General features: G+C 43.0%; 2 protein-coding genes across 4 annotated transcripts in view; one reads left to right on the top strand and one right to left on the bottom strand.

Annotated features, from left to right (window-relative positions):
* Nucleotides 1-6,350, bottom strand: part of hk2 (hexokinase 2) — a 43,157-nt gene extending 36,807 nt beyond the window's left edge. For 2 of the 3 annotated variants that reach the window (XM_084468443.1, XM_084468445.1), the window contains exons 1-4: nt 5,668-5,819; nt 4,868-5,030; nt 3,447-3,595; nt 3,085-3,204 (exon numbers count right to left, since the gene is read on the bottom strand). In XM_084468443.1, the coding sequence (XP_084324569.1) occupies nt 3,085-3,204; nt 3,447-3,595; nt 4,868-5,030; nt 5,668-5,733 (498 nt within the window). In that variant the 5' untranslated portion in view covers nt 5,734-5,819. Of the gene's footprint in view, nt 1-3,084; nt 3,205-3,446; nt 3,596-4,867; nt 5,031-5,667; nt 5,820-6,305 lie in introns of those variants that run through there. The other variant, XM_084468444.1, reaches the window with a different exon arrangement.
* A 454-nt stretch (nt 6,351-6,804) lies between these two features.
* On the top strand, nt 6,805-14,252 carry figla (folliculogenesis specific bHLH transcription factor; the record flags this gene model as incomplete). The annotated part of the gene is made up of 6 exons (XM_084468138.1): nt 6,805-6,987; nt 7,336-7,482; nt 9,182-9,271; nt 10,250-10,405; nt 10,515-10,587; nt 14,167-14,252. The coding sequence occupies 6 exons, from the start codon at nt 6,805-6,807 to the stop codon at nt 14,250-14,252; spliced, it is 735 nt and encodes a 244-aa protein (XP_084324264.1).
* Nucleotides 14,253-18,524: the final 4,272 nt, after the last annotated feature.

Raw genomic sequence — 18,524 nt, 5'->3', positions numbered from 1 at the left:
GATTGGTTTGGAAAATTGTCTTGCTTGTCTATTACAGGCACCTAAAATGCAGCATTTACCATAGAAACAAAAGGGGAGGGGAAGAGAGTGTGGGGGGGGGGGGGTCATTATGGTTGTTGATTGTTTCCATATAAAATATATAGGGTTAGATATAAATATCCTTCGTATATGCTCATCATTTTAAATCAACAATATTGATCACTTTAGTGAAAAATAATGTTCAACACAAATTGCAGATGGAAATGCATTATTATTATTAACCGCAAGGTTGCTGGTTCGATCCCTGGCACCTCCTAGCTGAGTGTCGTGGTGTCCCTGAGCGAGTGGTCGACTCCGCCGTCGGTGTGTGAATGTGTGCATTAATGGGTGAATGTCAGTCAACACTGTAAAGTGCTTTGGATAAAAGCACTCTGGAAATGAGGACCATTTACCTGGCCCGCTATTGGACATTAATGACCTTTAAGATACCGCTAGTGATTTTCACATAGTCACACATGCAGCTGGAACATTTCCCTCTTACCCCATTTCATACATGGTATAGCAATTCCGGAATAGATGGGCCAAGGGGCGGTCCAACAGATGACCGTAATGGAAGACTTGTAGAGGCCAGCTGCCATAAAACTAGCGAGCTGAGAGGAGCGCCCTTGTTTTGGAATCTCTAGTTCCAAACTAGTACATTCCTGAAGAAAAGGAGCTTGTTGCTAACACAATAAGCTGTACTGATAATGATATTGTTATCAAATCAGCTGAAAAGCATTGATGCATTAACAGAAACGGTTGCAAATTCAACTACTTCATGAGCGGAGTCTTGCAATTAGTTCACTCGCTCCACGTGAACACGTCTTGCATGAAAACGTAACCGTTAACGTGCTTCTCCCGGCAATTTTACTGCTTTCATTCGATGTTTTGCCAGATTTTCCAGCATTTCGATCTCTGTTCCCATTCACGGATGGTCCCATGCAGGCAATGTACTGGAATATTTCTGTGTGAGACTGCATGTGTTAAATTAGCTTTAAAGACCGGGTAAACCAAGAATAATTATGGGTTTTGAGTTTATAATACCACAGGAAAATATATTATTAACCACCCTGCCAAATTTGAAGGACTAAAAAAATCGCGAAGTATATAAAATTATGCTTCAAAGTTGATGAAAAATGAGCAGTAATCCCTGGCTCAGGACGGTGGGGGCGTGTGCGCTGCAGGCCAGGAAACCACGCCCATCACCGGAGAGCCAACTGCAAACTGACAATTCAAACCAGACTCGTGAGCGGTAAAACCATAGACGGGTGAAACCACAGAATGCTAGTGCGCGGTTAATGTATTTATACCTAGAGGGCAGCAGGGGGCGGGTTTATGTGAGTATGACCGCTTTACGTAAAGCGGTCATCGATGTAGACCCGCCCATTTTAAACCTGCACACACAGAACATTCTCTGAGGCCTAGCTCCTCAAGGAAATGATGAATGGGAAAAATATTTTTTACATGTTTTGAGGGACATATTTAAGGCCTAATTAATATGATAAGAAGAAAAATACTGAATTTGGTTTACCCGGTCTTTAAGCTTTTAAACACACATGGACTATACAGGTTGAACTGACTTTTGAGATGTGTACATTTTGGTGAATAACCTCAAGTTTGTCATACAATATATAGGCTTGCATTTGCAAAGAATACACATTTAGTGTATTGTGTGTACTGTAGAGATCTTGGGAGCTGAAAATCTCTCCAACACGACTCGGGCAGAAATCATGTTCGCAGACGAGGGAATGCATTAAAGTTTTGTTCACCTTAGATTTAGTCAATGTGACAATCATACTAAAGTTAACTTTATGAGCACGTTGAAGGTTGTTGTACATGTTGTGGGGGTGAACATGTTTTTGTTGGTTTTTTTATATTCAACAGTTATTCTACAATTATACTGCTTATTTATAAAATTTTTATATGACATTTTATATTGCCTCTTTTTTATACAACTGTCAAGGTTATTTCTCTCTATTTGTATTGTTTGTTACTGTGTGTAATGCTGCTGCTACACTGCAATTTCCCAGCTTGGGATAAATAAAGTAAATCTATCTATTTATCTATCTATCTATTCATGCTCTGAATTACAGCGATGTGACAAAGGGAACTAAAGACTCGATACCAGTAGGAGTCCAATGTGTCTATAGATGTATGCCATGCCCTTGAGCTGGTCAGGCAGCATCACTCTCTATAGAGCCAAGCATCTCAGATATTATTGCGTTTCAGTTTGGCTTTTGTTCAGGACGTAGTACTTTGAAATTCCCCTTTTGTGTAGAAATAGTGACTTAACGATGGTCAACATGGGTCACGGTCAACTAACACACAATTAATGCAATTAAAACGGTGACGGATGGGATTTGACGGGTTGAAATCTCTGTTTAGAATTGTATCCCACTCTACAATAGTAGTGGTAATACCGGTAAGAAGGTAAAGAACTACGTGGCCAACGGAGCAACGGTGTGGGTGTAATAAAGTAAATAAAGTTGCCTTGCCTTGTAACGGACATAGTCTGCATATGATAAAGGGGTAAACGGACTTGACATAAGACTGTATATAAAACAGATTAAATTGCCTACAGATTTGTGTACAATTGTGAGAACAATCGCAGAATCTTTCACACCAAGAAAGTGCCAACAATGCACAACGAGTAAATACTGATTCGTGAACTCTGGATTGATTTTATTAATGAATTCGACCAGCCTTCATCATTCATCCCGAGCATGTTCCTGTTTGATTCAGAGTGGGCACAGGGAGGAGGGGATATGCAAAGGGAATGTGATGTTTTTTTGACAATAAAACACATTTGTATTTTATTCTGTTAAAAAAAGTTTAAAGAATGATTGCACACTAAAGGTGCGTTCACACCAAAAGCAAATATTCTACTCTCGTTACTCAGACAAGGTTTGCACATCTATTTGCGTCTTTGCGTTGACTTTCTATGTATTCGTGCCTCGGCTTCGCTTTTGGTGTGAACGTACGGTAACAAATAAATGTACTGATATTGTAATAATTACCGTAGCGACTGATATGAAAAAGTTCAAGGCAAAATAAAGTTAACTTTACCTCGTCAAGCTTCGTCTGCTGGCAGGGGAATGAGAAGCAGAAGCCGAGTGGAAGCTTTTTCTCTTTTATGCCCAATTTGTCCAGGAAATTGGCCAGACAATCAGCAATGTGGTCAAATAGCTGTGGATCATGAGAACAAGGGTTAGCAAGGTTATGCAGACATTTAAAGTACAACGAACCTAGGAGAGAGCAGACTATAACCGTTGCAACAGAACAATCCTGATCAAAAGTTGGTCCGGTTCATTGAACAAAAAAATACTTAAAATGATGTACCATGGTTGAGCATTTGACCCTTTAGATTGGCAGCGAGCTGAAAATACAAGCCCAAACTTCTAAAAGCGTTGTCGTTTGTCGTCCCTCACCTCAGAGCCACTGCCCCTCATGATTTCCTCTGGAATGGCGTAGATTTGTGACTCCATCTCCACGTTCTGCTTGCCATTGCAGGACACCTTCACCAGGAGCACACGGAAGTGGGTCCCGCCAAGGTCAAGAGCCAAGAAGTGGCCCTTTTCTTCAAAAGAAAAGAAAGGTATCGAGATACTGCATTTCCAGGGGCGTCCCCGCATTAGTTCAGGAGACAAGAGCGGGTTGGCTGGTAACCGCAAGGTTGCTGGTTCGATCCCTGGCTCCTCCTAAGCTGAGTGTCGTGGTGTCCCTGAGCGAGACGCCCTCACCCTAATTGCTCCTGACGAGCTGGCTGTCGCCCTGCGTGGTTGACTCCGCCGTCGGTGTGTGAATGTGTGAATGAATGCATGAATGGGTGAATGTCAGTCAACACTGTAAAGTATAATGTATATAAATACATTTACCATTAGATACAGTTCCGGTGAACATGGGTGACTTCTTCACACGGCTTTGGAAGTGCTATACAGGCTTATATGTAGCCCTGCTTTCAGTCGTGATACACAGTTGTTGAGGTTAACACTGGTGAGTAGAAGTATCACCGGTGAAAGAAAATGTGTTGTAAGCTTACAGAATCCACTTTTAAAAAATCAGCTACGATAAATGGCTTAAACCAACATAGTTATCATTTTATTTTAGTATAAGCGTAGTTATGACACATGACGCCTGCAATGGTGTTACTATGACAAGTATTTTGTGCTCTATAGTCAACTGTAACGCCCAGTTATTGACATCTAACCCTCGGTTTTGGACGGATTCAAATATCAAGGCAAAGCTCTATCCTAGCCACCACGACCAACATCGTTTTAAAAAGCCATGTCCTGTCCTAGCCTCCGGTTTTATACAAACACTTTACGAAAGACTTTTGACAAATGCAATCGGACATCCGTTGGATAGGGCCTTTAAAAGCCTAATCTTGGGTCGTCTAGTCTTAGTAATGGAAAGCCAGAGATAAGGGTTATCTTGACGAGGGGGGGGGGAGAATGTTTCGGCCTGTTTCGGCCTGAATCTCCAATGGGATGCCCACGATTAATGAAAGGGGAGCAGGGTGCTCCAAAAAGTAACAATAGCACTTTGGACAATTGATTTTATTCTGATTTAAAAAGCAATTTATGATGCACACACAGTGGGTATGCATCAACAACAACAACAACAACAACAACCTGTAAAATGAGAGGTGGTCAAGCAATCCAGCAATGATTATCAGTCAACCCAGTCGCAAAGGCTACGATTTAAATTGTTTATTTTAATGTCACACAACGGAACCAACCAAGAGGGTCGGAGTCTCTCTGACCAAGGCCGGGTTTACAAGTAATAAAACCTACCAAAAAACAAATTCAAAAAGAAATGCTGCAGTAACTGTGACTGGCCGGACACTTACCAGTGCCATCAGGGGTGGATCGCACAAATGTCGGCAGCATCTTGAGGGCGGCGGTGGGGTTGGTGTCCCGGCCCAGGCCCTTGTCCATCTCCCGCCTGAAGCGCAGCGACACGTCCATCAGGTTTGCGTCAGACAGCTGGAGCTGGCTCAGGTATTGGTCCACCTAAGAGAGACGCAGAGAGAGAAAGTTCACCATTTTCATTTGCAGCTCTATTGCTAGACGTTAATGCGTGGAGGATGACACAGCAACAGTCGATTGTGGGATACCACATCACTAGACCAGCTTTTCCGCTTCACGCTTGGAGAAATGTATGATACGAATGATATGATACAACAATGATAAAAAAAAAAGAAAGTAAGGGTAAGTTTAGGGTTGCACATCTAAGTTTAGGGTTTGGGTTGATTGAGGGATAGTGTCAGGTATGTTAACTAGGCGTTTATGAATGATTATTATTATGTTACAGCACAGTACTGCACAGTACAACACATTATGTTGAACACACATACTAGCGTGTGACGCAGACTGAAGCGGCTTGTGACGTCACACCACGGGGTTCGCGTTGGCTACATCCGAGCTGAACCGACACATCGCATGCGACTGTGTCCACCATGGTGGAGTCGACTGACCACAAGCACAAGCACCACTACGCACGCCATGCTTGGCGGCCGACTCAATCCTAACCATCCAATCCGACAGTACACATTACCCCACACACTCGGTAGTCAACAAAGGGATGCTAGGCAACGTATTGTGGCGTAAGAACTCACTAAGTGACTTGTTTATTTCGTCAAACACTCACTTTCTGTACATGCTGCTCATGATGGAGTTCCGTGAAGCAGTAAGCCTGCAGATTGGTCGATGACATCGCCGATGCTTTGTTTACTGGGATAGGATATGGACACGAACAACTTATCTAAGGTTGTCTGGATGTTTCGGGGCGTGTAAGATGCCGTGTTTGGGTCAGTTTTAAATGAAGTGATGCTGGGTGTGCTACTGCGCAGCCGTCAGAAACTTCTTCCTCATAATAGTAATTTGAGTGGGGCGCGTCACGCCCCGTTTGAGCTTGTGATTGGCTACCAATGAGGCGCTGTTGAATCAACACACACACACACACACGGTCGAAAAAGGGAGGAAAACTGTGGGCAAATGATTGAGGACAATAAGAGTGAGCCCCAAGTTCATCTGAACAAAAAAAAAGTAACACCAACAACGCGCAGGTTTTAAAAGTTTTAAAACCCGCCTGCGTTTCCGCGAAGCTGAACAGAGCTACCCCCTCTCCAGAACTCCCAGATGGTTTCGGTTGGTGCCATCCTGTAACATGACACTTTCGAAATACATATTGGTCTCTATAAACCTCTTAACCCAAAGTGGTGTGTAAAAAAAAAAAAGTGATACCACGCAAATTGAATATGTTTAAAGAAGAACGATTTACGTTACCTTATCGGCCACACATTCTGGTGATATGTCGGACGCCATATCCAAACTATAAGTGAACGGGAAGTGCGGAACTGGTTTGGCAGGTCCCCACAGCTGTACGCGACGTCAGGTATCTAACGTGGGCGTGTGTGTGTTATAGATTTAATTAAGCCATTGTAAATTCGTGGGTTTTTTTTGCGCACAAAACACTCTTTAATGAAAAAGTTGTATTTGCTATATTTTTATTGGTGTTATTCTTCTTATTCTAATTATATCGTCATCATTATATATTATTCATCATAAAATGTATACCCTAGCGTGATATATCGTTGACATCCAGAACAAACGCACGCGCACACTTCCGCGTGCACGCACACAATCGCACACAGCTGATAATTAATTAGGCATGCCCTGACACACAGGTGTGACTTCTTTTTGTGTTGTTCCTTATTGCGTGCGTCTGTGCGCGAAATCAACAATCCATAGACGAATCAGCTCAATCTTCAGGACTTCGTTTACGATGAAGGTTCCACCGGCGGAGCTGATGAGTGACATTCTGATGCGTGTGAGGGGCGAGGCGGTGCTGCCCGTCCACAGCAGCATCGCCAAGTTCAAACGGAAGGACGGCGTGTACGTGGTCGCCGAGGACTACAGTGAAATCGTGAAAAAGAGGGAAATTGTGAACGCCAAAGAACGCCTGCGAGTGAGTGGGATCACCTCGCTCTGTCAAACTTTGAAAGGCTTCGGAATTTGCTATTCCGTATGTATGCTACGACCCCCCCCCCAGATGGCTCGTCTTTTGCTGCCAAGCTAGCTCTTTAACAAACAAAAAAAGAATTGTATGGATTATTGCTGCATTCAAACACAAGTAGGACAAACCTGCAGGACTTGGGATGCATACTTACTGGCTTCCTCACCACCAACATGAACCATCTTTAGGAACCACATTTGTGCTTTAGGAACAACAGTGGTGGAGCCAATGTTTTTGAAAACGTTAACTTGTGCGTTGTGCTTCTTTTTAAAATTATTTTTTTATATTAATACCTAATAGATTAGGAACCTGAACACCATGTTCTTCCGCTTGAAGCGCATGGTGCCCCTCATGCGCCCCGACCACAAGCCCAGCAAGGTGGACACGCTCAAGGCGGCCTCCGAATACATCCGCCTGCTAGTGGCCGTGCTGCAGGACACTGAAAAGGTTAAGTATTGCACTCCAGAGACCTTTTAAAGGTCGCATGAAATGCCACCCGTGAGTGTGATTACAAACCGGCTTGAAAATCGGTTTGTAATCGATTACAAACCGGGCGATCGGTAGCTCGACAGACCCATTAGTGGACTGTAGCAAACGTTGCTCGTCGTCACACATCTCGGTGGACGCGCCCACTTGTGATGTCACAAGAGACCGATTTTCAAAACGGCTTGTAACTAGTGATGGGAATTTCTGCTCTTTTTAGTGAGCCGGATCTCTTGGAACGGCTCACCGACAAGAGCTGGCTCTTTCGGCTCCCAAACGGCTCTTCATATTACCGCTTACTGTATACCTTTTATAATGGTGCCGTGCCGTAATTCCGACGCTCATTTTGACACGTGCGCGCGTGTTGACCTTTGTGTTCTCAACACTGATCAAAATGCATCCAAATGCTGCATCTTTTCCTTGTCTCATTCACAGCGCAGTCGTATAGGGGGGAAAGGTTATGACAATTATAAGGGCCCACACACAGCCCCCAGTAGCCTCTATGACAAAATGATTATGCATACACTGAACTAATATATATTCATATGAATGAATCCGAATTAAAACAAGCCACAAGGGGGGGGGGGACGAGCGCGGACGAGCACTTTTGTTGTTGTTGAACACTCAGAGGGCACTTTTTCATACGAGGCAAAAAGGGCAGGGGCTCAAGCACCCCTAGGGCCCTATGTGTGCACGTGCCTGGTTCTTCCCATGGTTCTTCCTCATCGGAAGTGAGTGACTAACCCTAGCGATGAGACTTACAGTGAACAAACAAGCCAATTTAAACTTTAATTGAGATTAGATGAGGCTTGTTTTTGATACTTGTTTTACAACAACGTATTCCATGTGCTCTTTGTTTCACTTGCACATTTAAGTTAAATGCTACATATTTACCTGTGGACTATCTTGAGCCAGGACACTTTGTTTTTTGCATATCAGTAACTTCATTGTTAAATACAATAAAATACCCACACCTATTTGTTGAGTGGTTAATTGAAAATGTATTTGCAATCAGAGGTGTAATAACATGTTGCAAATCAGGGAAATGAGAATAAGACAATTAATAATACATAATTTACATAATAATACTCTGACTTGTTAAGTCGTTAAATGTAAAAAAGAGGAAACAAATTGGGTGTATTACACCAGGCACCGTCAAGAACGCTGAAAAACAAGAACATTTAAGGTGGCAATGAATGGGGTAGAGGGGCCCACACCGATATTCTTTCAGGGGGCCCATAATTCCTAGCAACTGCCCTGCTCATTCATCTTGTACTCACACGCTCGCCACTCGTCTCTCTCCTCTTTTTCCTCCTGTCAGTCACAGGCAACGTGTGTCGCGCATCGAAATCCCCCCCGCCCCTCGCTGCTTGTTCTCGTGATCGGTTGCTGGCTGCCGTGCATTGCGCCGTGACAACGCATAGCACGCGTAGAATGAACGCATGTAGCAGCCCGTAGCGTGGGAGAACAAAAAAAGACAACGGCTCGCATTCGGGAGCAGAACTCCCATCGTTCACTTAACAGAGCGACCCATCACGACTTGTAACGGCTAATCACACTCGGGGGTGGCATTTCATGGGACCTTTAACAAGTGGCCTCTTTTGTGTCTGTGACGGTCGTCGTTGCGCTGGCTAATGCTTGGTGTATGTCTGTCTGCCTGCAGGGAGTCGACACCGGGACGGACTTCCTGAAGAAGGCTATTAGTTATGGAAATGCAGAGGCCATGAACAGTGGCTTGTGGGGCGAGGACGACGTGAGCTGTCCCGTGCTTTGTAAAATTATTTATAGTAGAACAGAAAGGCACAACTATTTTACGCAAAAAAAAAGTAATTTCCAAAGGGTGTATTATTATCACAGTACCTAGTATAGTCCACTTTTGAGCGTGTATAGCCAATGATTTAGCAGACAAAAGAAAGTTCACAAAGCACATTGCATTATAACTGGCCAATCAAGAGCAGCGTGCTCTAATGTGTCGAGCACTTAAATAAGTAGGGTCATTTTGAAAAACCAAACTTTCAGGGCAGATCTCAACTTCTTCCTTACTTACAGTCTCCCCACACTTTTGATTTATTGCGCCAATGTGTACCAGTGACCAGTGTCCCCACACGCCATTACTGGTCTGTTTGTACGGTGGGGAAATACTGAAATAGGCGCTTACTGGGAGAGTAAAGACGAGGCTCATGGGCTTTGTATTGATACCGATGTGGTGTCTTCAAAGGTCCATCAGCTAAATCACAACTCTTCTCTATCTCGGGACCACAGTGGTGGAACGAGCTCCAGCTTCCGCAAACGTCTCAAAACCCACCTGTTCAGAGTTCACCCAGACTCTACATAGCCATTCAGTCCCTTATTTGTCTGTTGTTTGTTGTACGTCCTGGCACTTGATGAACGCACTTAATGCATGTTGTATTCATTCATTGTACTTAATTGTGTAGCATGTACTTAATTGTGTTGTGCATGCATGTTGTGTAGCATGTACTTAATTGTGTTGTGTATGCATGTTGTGTAGCATGAACTTAGTCGTGTGGCATCTGCAGTAGCTAGCTATCACTGCTGTGTACGGGGAATGGGGTCAGCCTGGCGATTGTCAGTACTTGCACTTGGTTCTATGAACGTCTTTACTGTACCGACGGCGATATATTGTTTCACTTCTTATGACAAATGTACTTACTGTAAGTCACTTTGGATAAAAGCGTCTGCTAAATGTAAATGTAATGTGTCTTGCTGGCAGTTAAAAGACATGTCCGAGCTGAAGATGTCGGAGGGATTCGTGCTGACCGTGCCTGTCGGAGCCTATGGCGGAGAGCAAGCCGACCTCAATGGACTGTTGCTGCAGCACTGTGTGATGCCCACCTACCAGTTAATCATCCAGATGGCACCAGAGCAGGTAACCCTTTTTTTCCCCCTCTAGGCGGAGAGGGCACCCATATGTTTGAAACGTCCTTATCTAGTCTAACGGTATCTACACGGTATAATCTCGCCGCGCCTCTCTGCAGGGTATTTTTGTAACAGTGTCGTCCTTTTTGAAGCCTGTGTGCTTTCGCACTGCCAACTGCGCTATTGAGGCCCGTCAGATGGTTGTAATGGCTTTGCTTTATGTCCATTCACTCCCACATCTGAGCCTTTAATTCGCAACACAGCATGTAGGAGCGCAAATATTCGCGGATTGAGTTGCCATGGCTTGGTTCATCGGTTGCAAACCAGTGATGCTGAACCTGCATATGTTGCTACAATCATGTGCAAATGTACCCTCCTTCTTGGATAAAATGCATTCAAAGTACTGAAATAAACAATTGTTTGTTTAGAGATGCATTAAATGACCCATTAGAAGTAATTTACAATTATAGAGTAGGTTTTGTGACTCAAAACACGTCTACTTTGTAATCAAATCCTGTAATTATGAACAGAATATGAGCATTGGTTTTATTCTACCCGGACGGATATATCCTTTCATTATATCCTTTTCCTAGGACCTAACAATAGGCAATCAATCAGCTGTAATTCATTCGTCATGCCTGACGAATTAATTACATCACAGCTGATTGCAATTAATTTGTCAGGAAAATGCTGCTATTGGCAATCACAAGAGGCCCCTTTGTAAGGCTGTTAAGTGCGTCAAAAGTCAAATTGTGACATTGTATATGAATTCAAGCTGATTCCATAAAAACATCTGATTGGGTAATTCAAGGAGAAGAGATTAAAGGTCTGAATTTACTTTTTTTTTTAATGCAATGCGACCTTATGAACCCATGTTTAATGTATCGTTGAAAATCTACAGGTACTTGGGTGTTTATTTTGGTTATTGAATGTAGTTTAGATTTTAACGTCCAAACGTCGGAAAACGGATTAATAAACTTTTCTGCATAGAGAAATGCCCTCAGAAACATGCCTTTTTTTTTCCAGGCACAATTCAAAATGTATAGAAAAACCTGTGAGGTATGCACAAATGGTAATGCCTCCCAGGGTATGCATTCATCTACCCACCTTAGACGACACAGAATGCGTGTCGTCAAGGTGAGAGAAGTTGACAGAGGTCTTGGTATGGCATTATTTGCTTGGGATTATGTGATGCGCATTCCCAGAATGATTCGAATGACCGCACGGTTTCAACCTCTGGGAAACATAACCACAAACATTTATCGCTGGGCATTAATTTGCTCAGAGACCTAGGCAAGGGAGAGTTCAATGCATGTGGCCCCTGTACTGTTGACCAAACCGCAGCCTTTTAACTGCGAGTTAATTGGTAATGTTTGCTTTTACTCAACAGAATTCTCCGTTGAGCTAATCTGCCCTTTCCAGAAGGGTTTTGAAATGTTGTCATTACTCGCCAGGTGAGCTTATTATGTTAAGTTTTAAGATCCCTTTTTTTTTTTCCCCATTAAATGTATGTACAATTATTTTGTACTGTATCTCTCAGTCTGTACATTTGAAATGTGAACAATATAGATCATAATAACGCCATATATTATAGCAGCCAAATTGGTCTTAGAAATTGGACAAACAGAGCCACCGCATGGCACCAAATGGTACTAGTCCAGACGCACTGGTCCTCACCATGGCTGTTTTTATTGGGGGTAATTATTTAAGTGGGGATGATGAACGCTTGGGTACCGCTGCTCTAGAGGTTATCTCCGAAATGAATTACTTACTTAAAGTTATCACGATGGATATTGCAAAGCCATTACAACAATATAAAGTTATTAAATAGGGTTTACACTCTTGACTATACACGAGATGGACACTCTGTGTGCTGTGTTTGACGGTAATGTTTTTTCTGTAGGGGGGAAGGTTTTAGCTTCTCCAGTAAATGCCACATTAGGGTCCATCCAAACACCACTTGACATGAAAGCATTGCTGTTGAAATCCACGCAAACTGATGCTGTTCGGAATCAAAGCATCATGTTTCTCCCAAAACCTAATTACACACACACACCTACTCACTCTGAAACACACGCCCATGCATAGTCTCACTCACGCGATGGTATATTACTTTTATGAGAGCTAATTCATCAGTTGCATTTAATGCAACACAATGCATAACTGGCTATGCATTTGTGATGACATCTGTTCAGCCAACTTTGTTCCTTTAGGGGCATGCTCCTTCAAGGAAAGGCGTTTCCAGAAGAAGATTGAAAAATTATTTATTTTACATATTTTATTTTAGTTAGAAGTTTACGAATTTTGTTTGGCATTTTGTAAATGTATTTATTTCGGAAACTTCCTTGGATGCCCCAAAATAAAATGTGCACTGTCTTGATGACTTCAGTTTTTTTTATTTCTGATATAATCTGATGAACACGCTCACTCACTTTAGAACACTCACTCGCATACCATTATAGATTGGGGGTTTACGATATTTTAAAATTGTTTGATTAAATGTAATCTTGTAGCTTGCTGACACAGTGCTTGCCTTTGCTGTTGGGCTTACAATTAAATAATAAACACTATTAAATGTAAAACATTTGACTAAAGATTTTGCCAACTATGCACAATTATTTATATGCTCGTCATGAATCATGCTTAATCGCATTGCATTTGCAATCATATTTTAATTCAGTTCGGACATGATCCAGTATAATTTTACACGCAACCCAAACTGGAACAGCAGGTGTCGCCAATTTGCAGAAAATCCTAACTAAATAAATGATGTAGGCCACGAACATGTTATTTAAGTCGACGCGGAGTAACCTATGGTTGCACCCAAGTAATGCACGATAAATACCATATTTAGGTTATTCTGTGAAGACTGATTCACCAGTTTACTCTGAACTCCTCTGAGTCAGCCCTTTGCGCATCTCATCTGCTCAGGCGAGAGTCGCAGGTTTCGACGGTCTGCAGGCGTGGCAGTGGGCTGGTCCATGCGCCACCATGAAAAACACCAGGCTGCATGGACTCGGCTCATGAGGCCTTGGTTATAGGGTGACAAAAGAAGAATCATTTTCTTTAAACAATAATTCTGTGAGAGAGAGAGACCTGTTATACAGAATCAAGACGTGGGTGTGACCTGCATCCGCAGAGAATAGCGTGCCAAGGATGCACTAAGGTAAGCGCATGCCTTTTTAAATGTGTTTTTTTTTTAATCAAGAGAATCCACTGCGTTTAATGGGATGTTCATGCATAGCGGCGCGTGTGGTGGGAGTCTATTCCCAATTTACCATCCGTTGAATAACTGAATAGCTTTATAAATGGATATTTCACTTCGTTCCTGGAGGTATAAGCGTTTAGCCCATCTCTGTTCATTCTGATGCCTACAAAACAAAAGTGCAATATGCAATGCATCATGATGAGCGTCCAGCTATGGCCTGGTTGGTTATATTGCCAATGCCACCGTGCCTTGTACAAAGTGGATTATCGAGAACGTATATTCGCATTCTAATTTAGATCATACAAATACTACCTCCAGTAGCCTATTTATTCGAATATATCTGAATAACCATAATCGGTATAAAACAACCCTCTGGTCGCGTTTTAAACTGCTTACAACGTAGCTTTTGGTGTTTTTTTTGCAAGGTGCCTTCTAGCGTTCGTTCATGGTCACGACCTCACGTTTTATTGTTTTATGGTCGTATTTATTTAAAGCGGATATATGGTCTTGTTCAAGTGCACGTCGTTATTTTGGATAACGCCATATGTGTTTGGCTTCCGCAGCTAAAGGAGCACTGCTGGTCGTCGGTAGATTGCGGGTGGCCATTGCCAGCGCCTCTCCATACGTGGTACTGATGTTGCAGCGCTGAACCGGTGTTGCTAGGCAGCCATGTAGACTACCATCAGCATAGATGAACGAGAGACGCTCTGGGCCCATACAATGCTCGAAATAGACTCATAAAACCATATTGAAGTATAGGCCTAGAAGACATTTTGAGAGGCAATGTCCGTACGATATTGGATTGTATTGTATAATGGTGAAATACATGGTGAAATGGTGTTTAAGCCAGTGGTGAAGGTTTCAGTTTTGTCCCACCAGCTCCGCAAGGTTCAAATGTATCATGCATCATTCATTTACAGCGTCGGCTGTATTCGGTTTCGGTTTGTAATATACATTGTCAGTCCATGTTATATCTGTGATTGTGAAGAATAGTGTCTATATCTATAAATTAAGATTTGACCATGTGTAATCATTAGCGTTAGTAGACTAGACTGTAAGCGCAATGGAGCTAAATTCATTGATATATATATATATATATATGGGAGAGTGTTGTAGTGGGATATTGTAGCGTATAGATATCATGTAACTTCTTGTTAAACTGATACCATCATGGTCATGAGCGGTTGGACATGGTCTGCGTTACCATGGAGGCACACATTTCGCTCCTTTGCGTTCAATACGTACTACGTTGCTTTATTATGAGCTAACATATTTTAATACTGCATACAGTGTTAGAATCATGTTCAACATGTAGACTACCGTCCCCTTTTGCAAAAACAAACTTCCTCACCAACAATTCTTAAGAAATGTAGATTGTGTGTCCTGATTGTTTGTTTGTGTGTGTGTGTGTGTGTGTGTGTGTGTGTGTGTGTGTGTGTGTGTGTGTTGAGATTGCTCCAATGTCTTCACAAAGCGTGTTTTCCACACTGATGTGCAGAGCGGAGGAGGTTCTGGATACACACACACTCATCATTTTAACATTCAAGTCATTCAGACTTTGGTAAAAAAAAATTAAAAAAAACTTTCCCATCGCAGCTCATAAAACCTTTCAAAACAGATATATGGGAATAGGATATAGAGCTCGGCACTAGACATAATCAATGTTGACTTGTTAGAAAGTGGCTGCATAATTAGCATCCACTGACTAGCCATTAGGGCCTTAGCACTAATGAAAGTGGTGCCGGAGAGGAGAGATCCTGAGTTACTTATGTAATTATACCCCTGAAGTCTGTCGGCCTGATGCTGCTGAGCTCTCAGACACAGGAAATAGGGCTGAAACAGGAGTGGGTGCATTTGCTGCGATCAATAAAATCATGCACAGGGGGGAATAATCGCCCTGGGTTTACTTTACTTTACGTGCGGGCATTACTATATTGTAACGCCCGCACCTGCAGAATATCTGAGTCCAAGCACTGTGTGTGTGTGTGTGTGTGTGTGTGTGTGTGTGTGTGTGTGTGTGTGTGTGTGTGTGTGTGTGTGTGTGTGTGTGTGTGTGTGTGTGTGTGTGTGTGTGTGTGTGTGTGTGTGTCATTCCTGCTGGAATGACACAATTAAACAACATAAAACGATTGATGAGTTAGCGGTGTTTTTCGGTTTGATTTCAAGCCTATTATTTATTTTTGTTTTAGTATTCAATATGCTTTGGGGATTCAAAGTAGTGACTAATATGTATACGCCTGTGTTCTTACAGACATTGCTTCTTCAGCAAAGGCAAATTGTATGCAACTGCACATATATATATATATATATATATATATATATAACCTCGCGCAAGTTATCAAGTCTTTCTAAATGTTTCTAATCAACTTGTGTACTTTTGCCATGCATGTTACAGCTTATACCTCTGCCTGGGGTACATGTCAACAAAACAACCAACCAAAGAAACAGCCAACCACTGTTTAGAACAAACTATATTGTGGTATAGTCCCCCTATATTGGTCCTCTGATTAAATCCTATTTCGATCTGCCTTTTACTGATATTTTCCTGACAGCACACTACACATTCAAAGCGCATATTCACAGGCGTGTGGTATTAACAACTCCAGCCCAGGGACTACGGATTATTTTGCTTATAGCTATCTCTAGTGCAATATAATTATTGTTACTGTCCCCGGCCGGGGATACAAACATAGAAATAAATTTTAAAAAGGCAGCTAATGCAGCAGTATAATCGATTGAAAGTGTATGAATGAACCATGGATAAATGGGAGAGTTGAAACGCAAGGCTTAGCCCGTTGGTTAGCATTGACGGTTGTAATCCTAGACGGCGGGGTTGTCTGTCTCTTTGAGCGTAGCAGCAGCAGCGCAGCAAAGAGGCTGGAGCCAGGAGCCAGCAGGTCTGCTAGGAGAGACGAGGGACGAGGTGTTGGTGATGCGGCCGGTCCGGCCAGCGGGGCCCAGGAGGAGGGATGGCGGTGGTGGAGTGGGCGGGTTCAATAGTCAGACAATGCCCTCCCACCCACCCTCCTCCTCCACCTGTCATTATGACTCTCCCTAGAGAGACACACTCTTCATCTGCTGCCTCTCTGCAGCTGGGGTCTCTCTCTCTCTCTCTCTCTCTCTCTCTCTCTCTCTCTCTCTCTCTCTCTCTCTCTCTCTCTCTCTCTCTCTCTCTCTCTCTCTCTCTCTCTGTCTCTCTCTCTCTATCTCTCTCTGTCTCTGTCTCTCCATCTCTCTCTCTCTCTGTCTCTGTCTCTCCATCTCTCTCTCTCTCTCTCTCTCTCTCTCTCTCTCTGTCTCTCTGTCTCTGTCTCTCCATCTCTCTTTCTCTCTCTCTCCTTATCTCTTTCTTTCTCTCTGTCTACCTCTCTCTCTGTCTCTCTCTCTCTCTCTGTCTCTCTGTCTCCATCTCTCTCTGTCTCTCTCTCTCTGTCTCTCCTTGTCTCTCCGTCTCTCTGTCTCTCTTTCTCTCTCTCCTTATCTCTTTCTTTCTCTCTGTCTACCTCTCTCTGTCTCTCTCTCTCTCTGTCTCTCTGTCTCCATCTCTCTCTGTCTCTCCGTCTCTCCTTGTCTCTCTGTCTCTCTGTCTCTTTCTCTCTTTCTCTCTCTCTCCTTATCTCTTTCTTTCTCTCTGTCTACCTCTCTCTGTCTGTCTGTCTCTCTTTCTACCTCCCTCTTCTCTCTGTCCCTCTCTCGCCCTCTCTTCTCTCTTCCGGTCTCCCCATGTCTCCCTCCTTTGCTTGCTCTCTCAATTCAACGAATAGCATTTACATTCAAAGTGCGTCATTGGCATCTGACTCGTGCATTTACAACATAAAATAACATACATAATAATATCAAAAGCATTCAGCTGTACTGCAGGGCTTGAATCAGCTGACAGAGGATATGAGATACATGCGCTGAAAGAAATCCAGGCGATTAAATCGTTTTTTTTGTTACTTCTGTGTTGTTATAACGCCGCTTATTGGTATTCTCGCAGCTTGGTGGTATAACTTGAATTTCCACAATTAGGGCATGAAGCCGTCCATGTTAAGATCTGAACACTCACAGCATACAGATGAGCACCCTCTGAGAGGGCAACCAGAGGGAAGCAGAGCTCATCTCGACTGCTGACTCACTGTATGTCATCCACTTTAATGGATGGTGTGGTTTGAGATCGGAACGAAGATCCAGGAACTCTAGAGGAGGAAGTGAACAGTAAAACGTACGCAAACACTGCATTATTAATTCACTATCATGCCGGAAACTTTAATTGTGTGTGTGTGTGTGTATGTGTGTGTGTGTGTGTGTGTGTGCATGTGCGTTTGTGTGCACAATTCAAGCTTATTTTCCCGTAGAAATATACAGACACAAAAGAAATTCTGGCTCTTTTTTAGAGGATCTTCCAACGCCATTTATATGGCATTGGAGGAACACGAGATAGACGGATACGGCACGGTATGTTTGGGTGTGGTATCCATGGAAACATGTCAACGCCAGCGGGGAGTTGTGTTGATCGGAGATAGCCCGGCGAGGGAGTGGGGGTGTAGACTCAGGGTCTTACGGGGGGGCTTATCAAGCCTGTACAGAGGTGCGTGCACGCTCCTGTGTGCACATATCTGTGCTGGAGGGACAGCTTCGTTAGTTTCTCGGGGAGTGGCCCGTTCTGAAGACTGTAACGGTATAGCCACTTGCCTCGTCTCTCGTTACTGGCAACGAAAACATTAGTGAACTTCCTGTTGTTGTGCATGCTTGTTTGTCTCAATAATGTGTTGCTGCTAGAGCCTCTTGCTGCTTAATGCTGCGTCTATGGAGTGCAGCACTCTTAACTTATTGGAATGAGTGGTCAGTGACGTGGCTTTAACTGAAGGATTACTGCTGTTGAAATATAACTGCTGTTATTTGTAATGTTTTTTTTTTTTTTTTTTTAAATTGTTTAAAT

This window comes from Micromesistius poutassou, assembly GCF_964030765.1.
Source record: "Micromesistius poutassou genome assembly, chromosome: 5".
Taxonomy (NCBI): Eukaryota; Metazoa; Chordata; class Actinopteri; order Gadiformes; family Gadidae; genus Micromesistius; species Micromesistius poutassou.
Note: the sequence above shows the minus strand (reverse complement) of the source record. Positions and strands in the feature narration are given on the sequence as shown.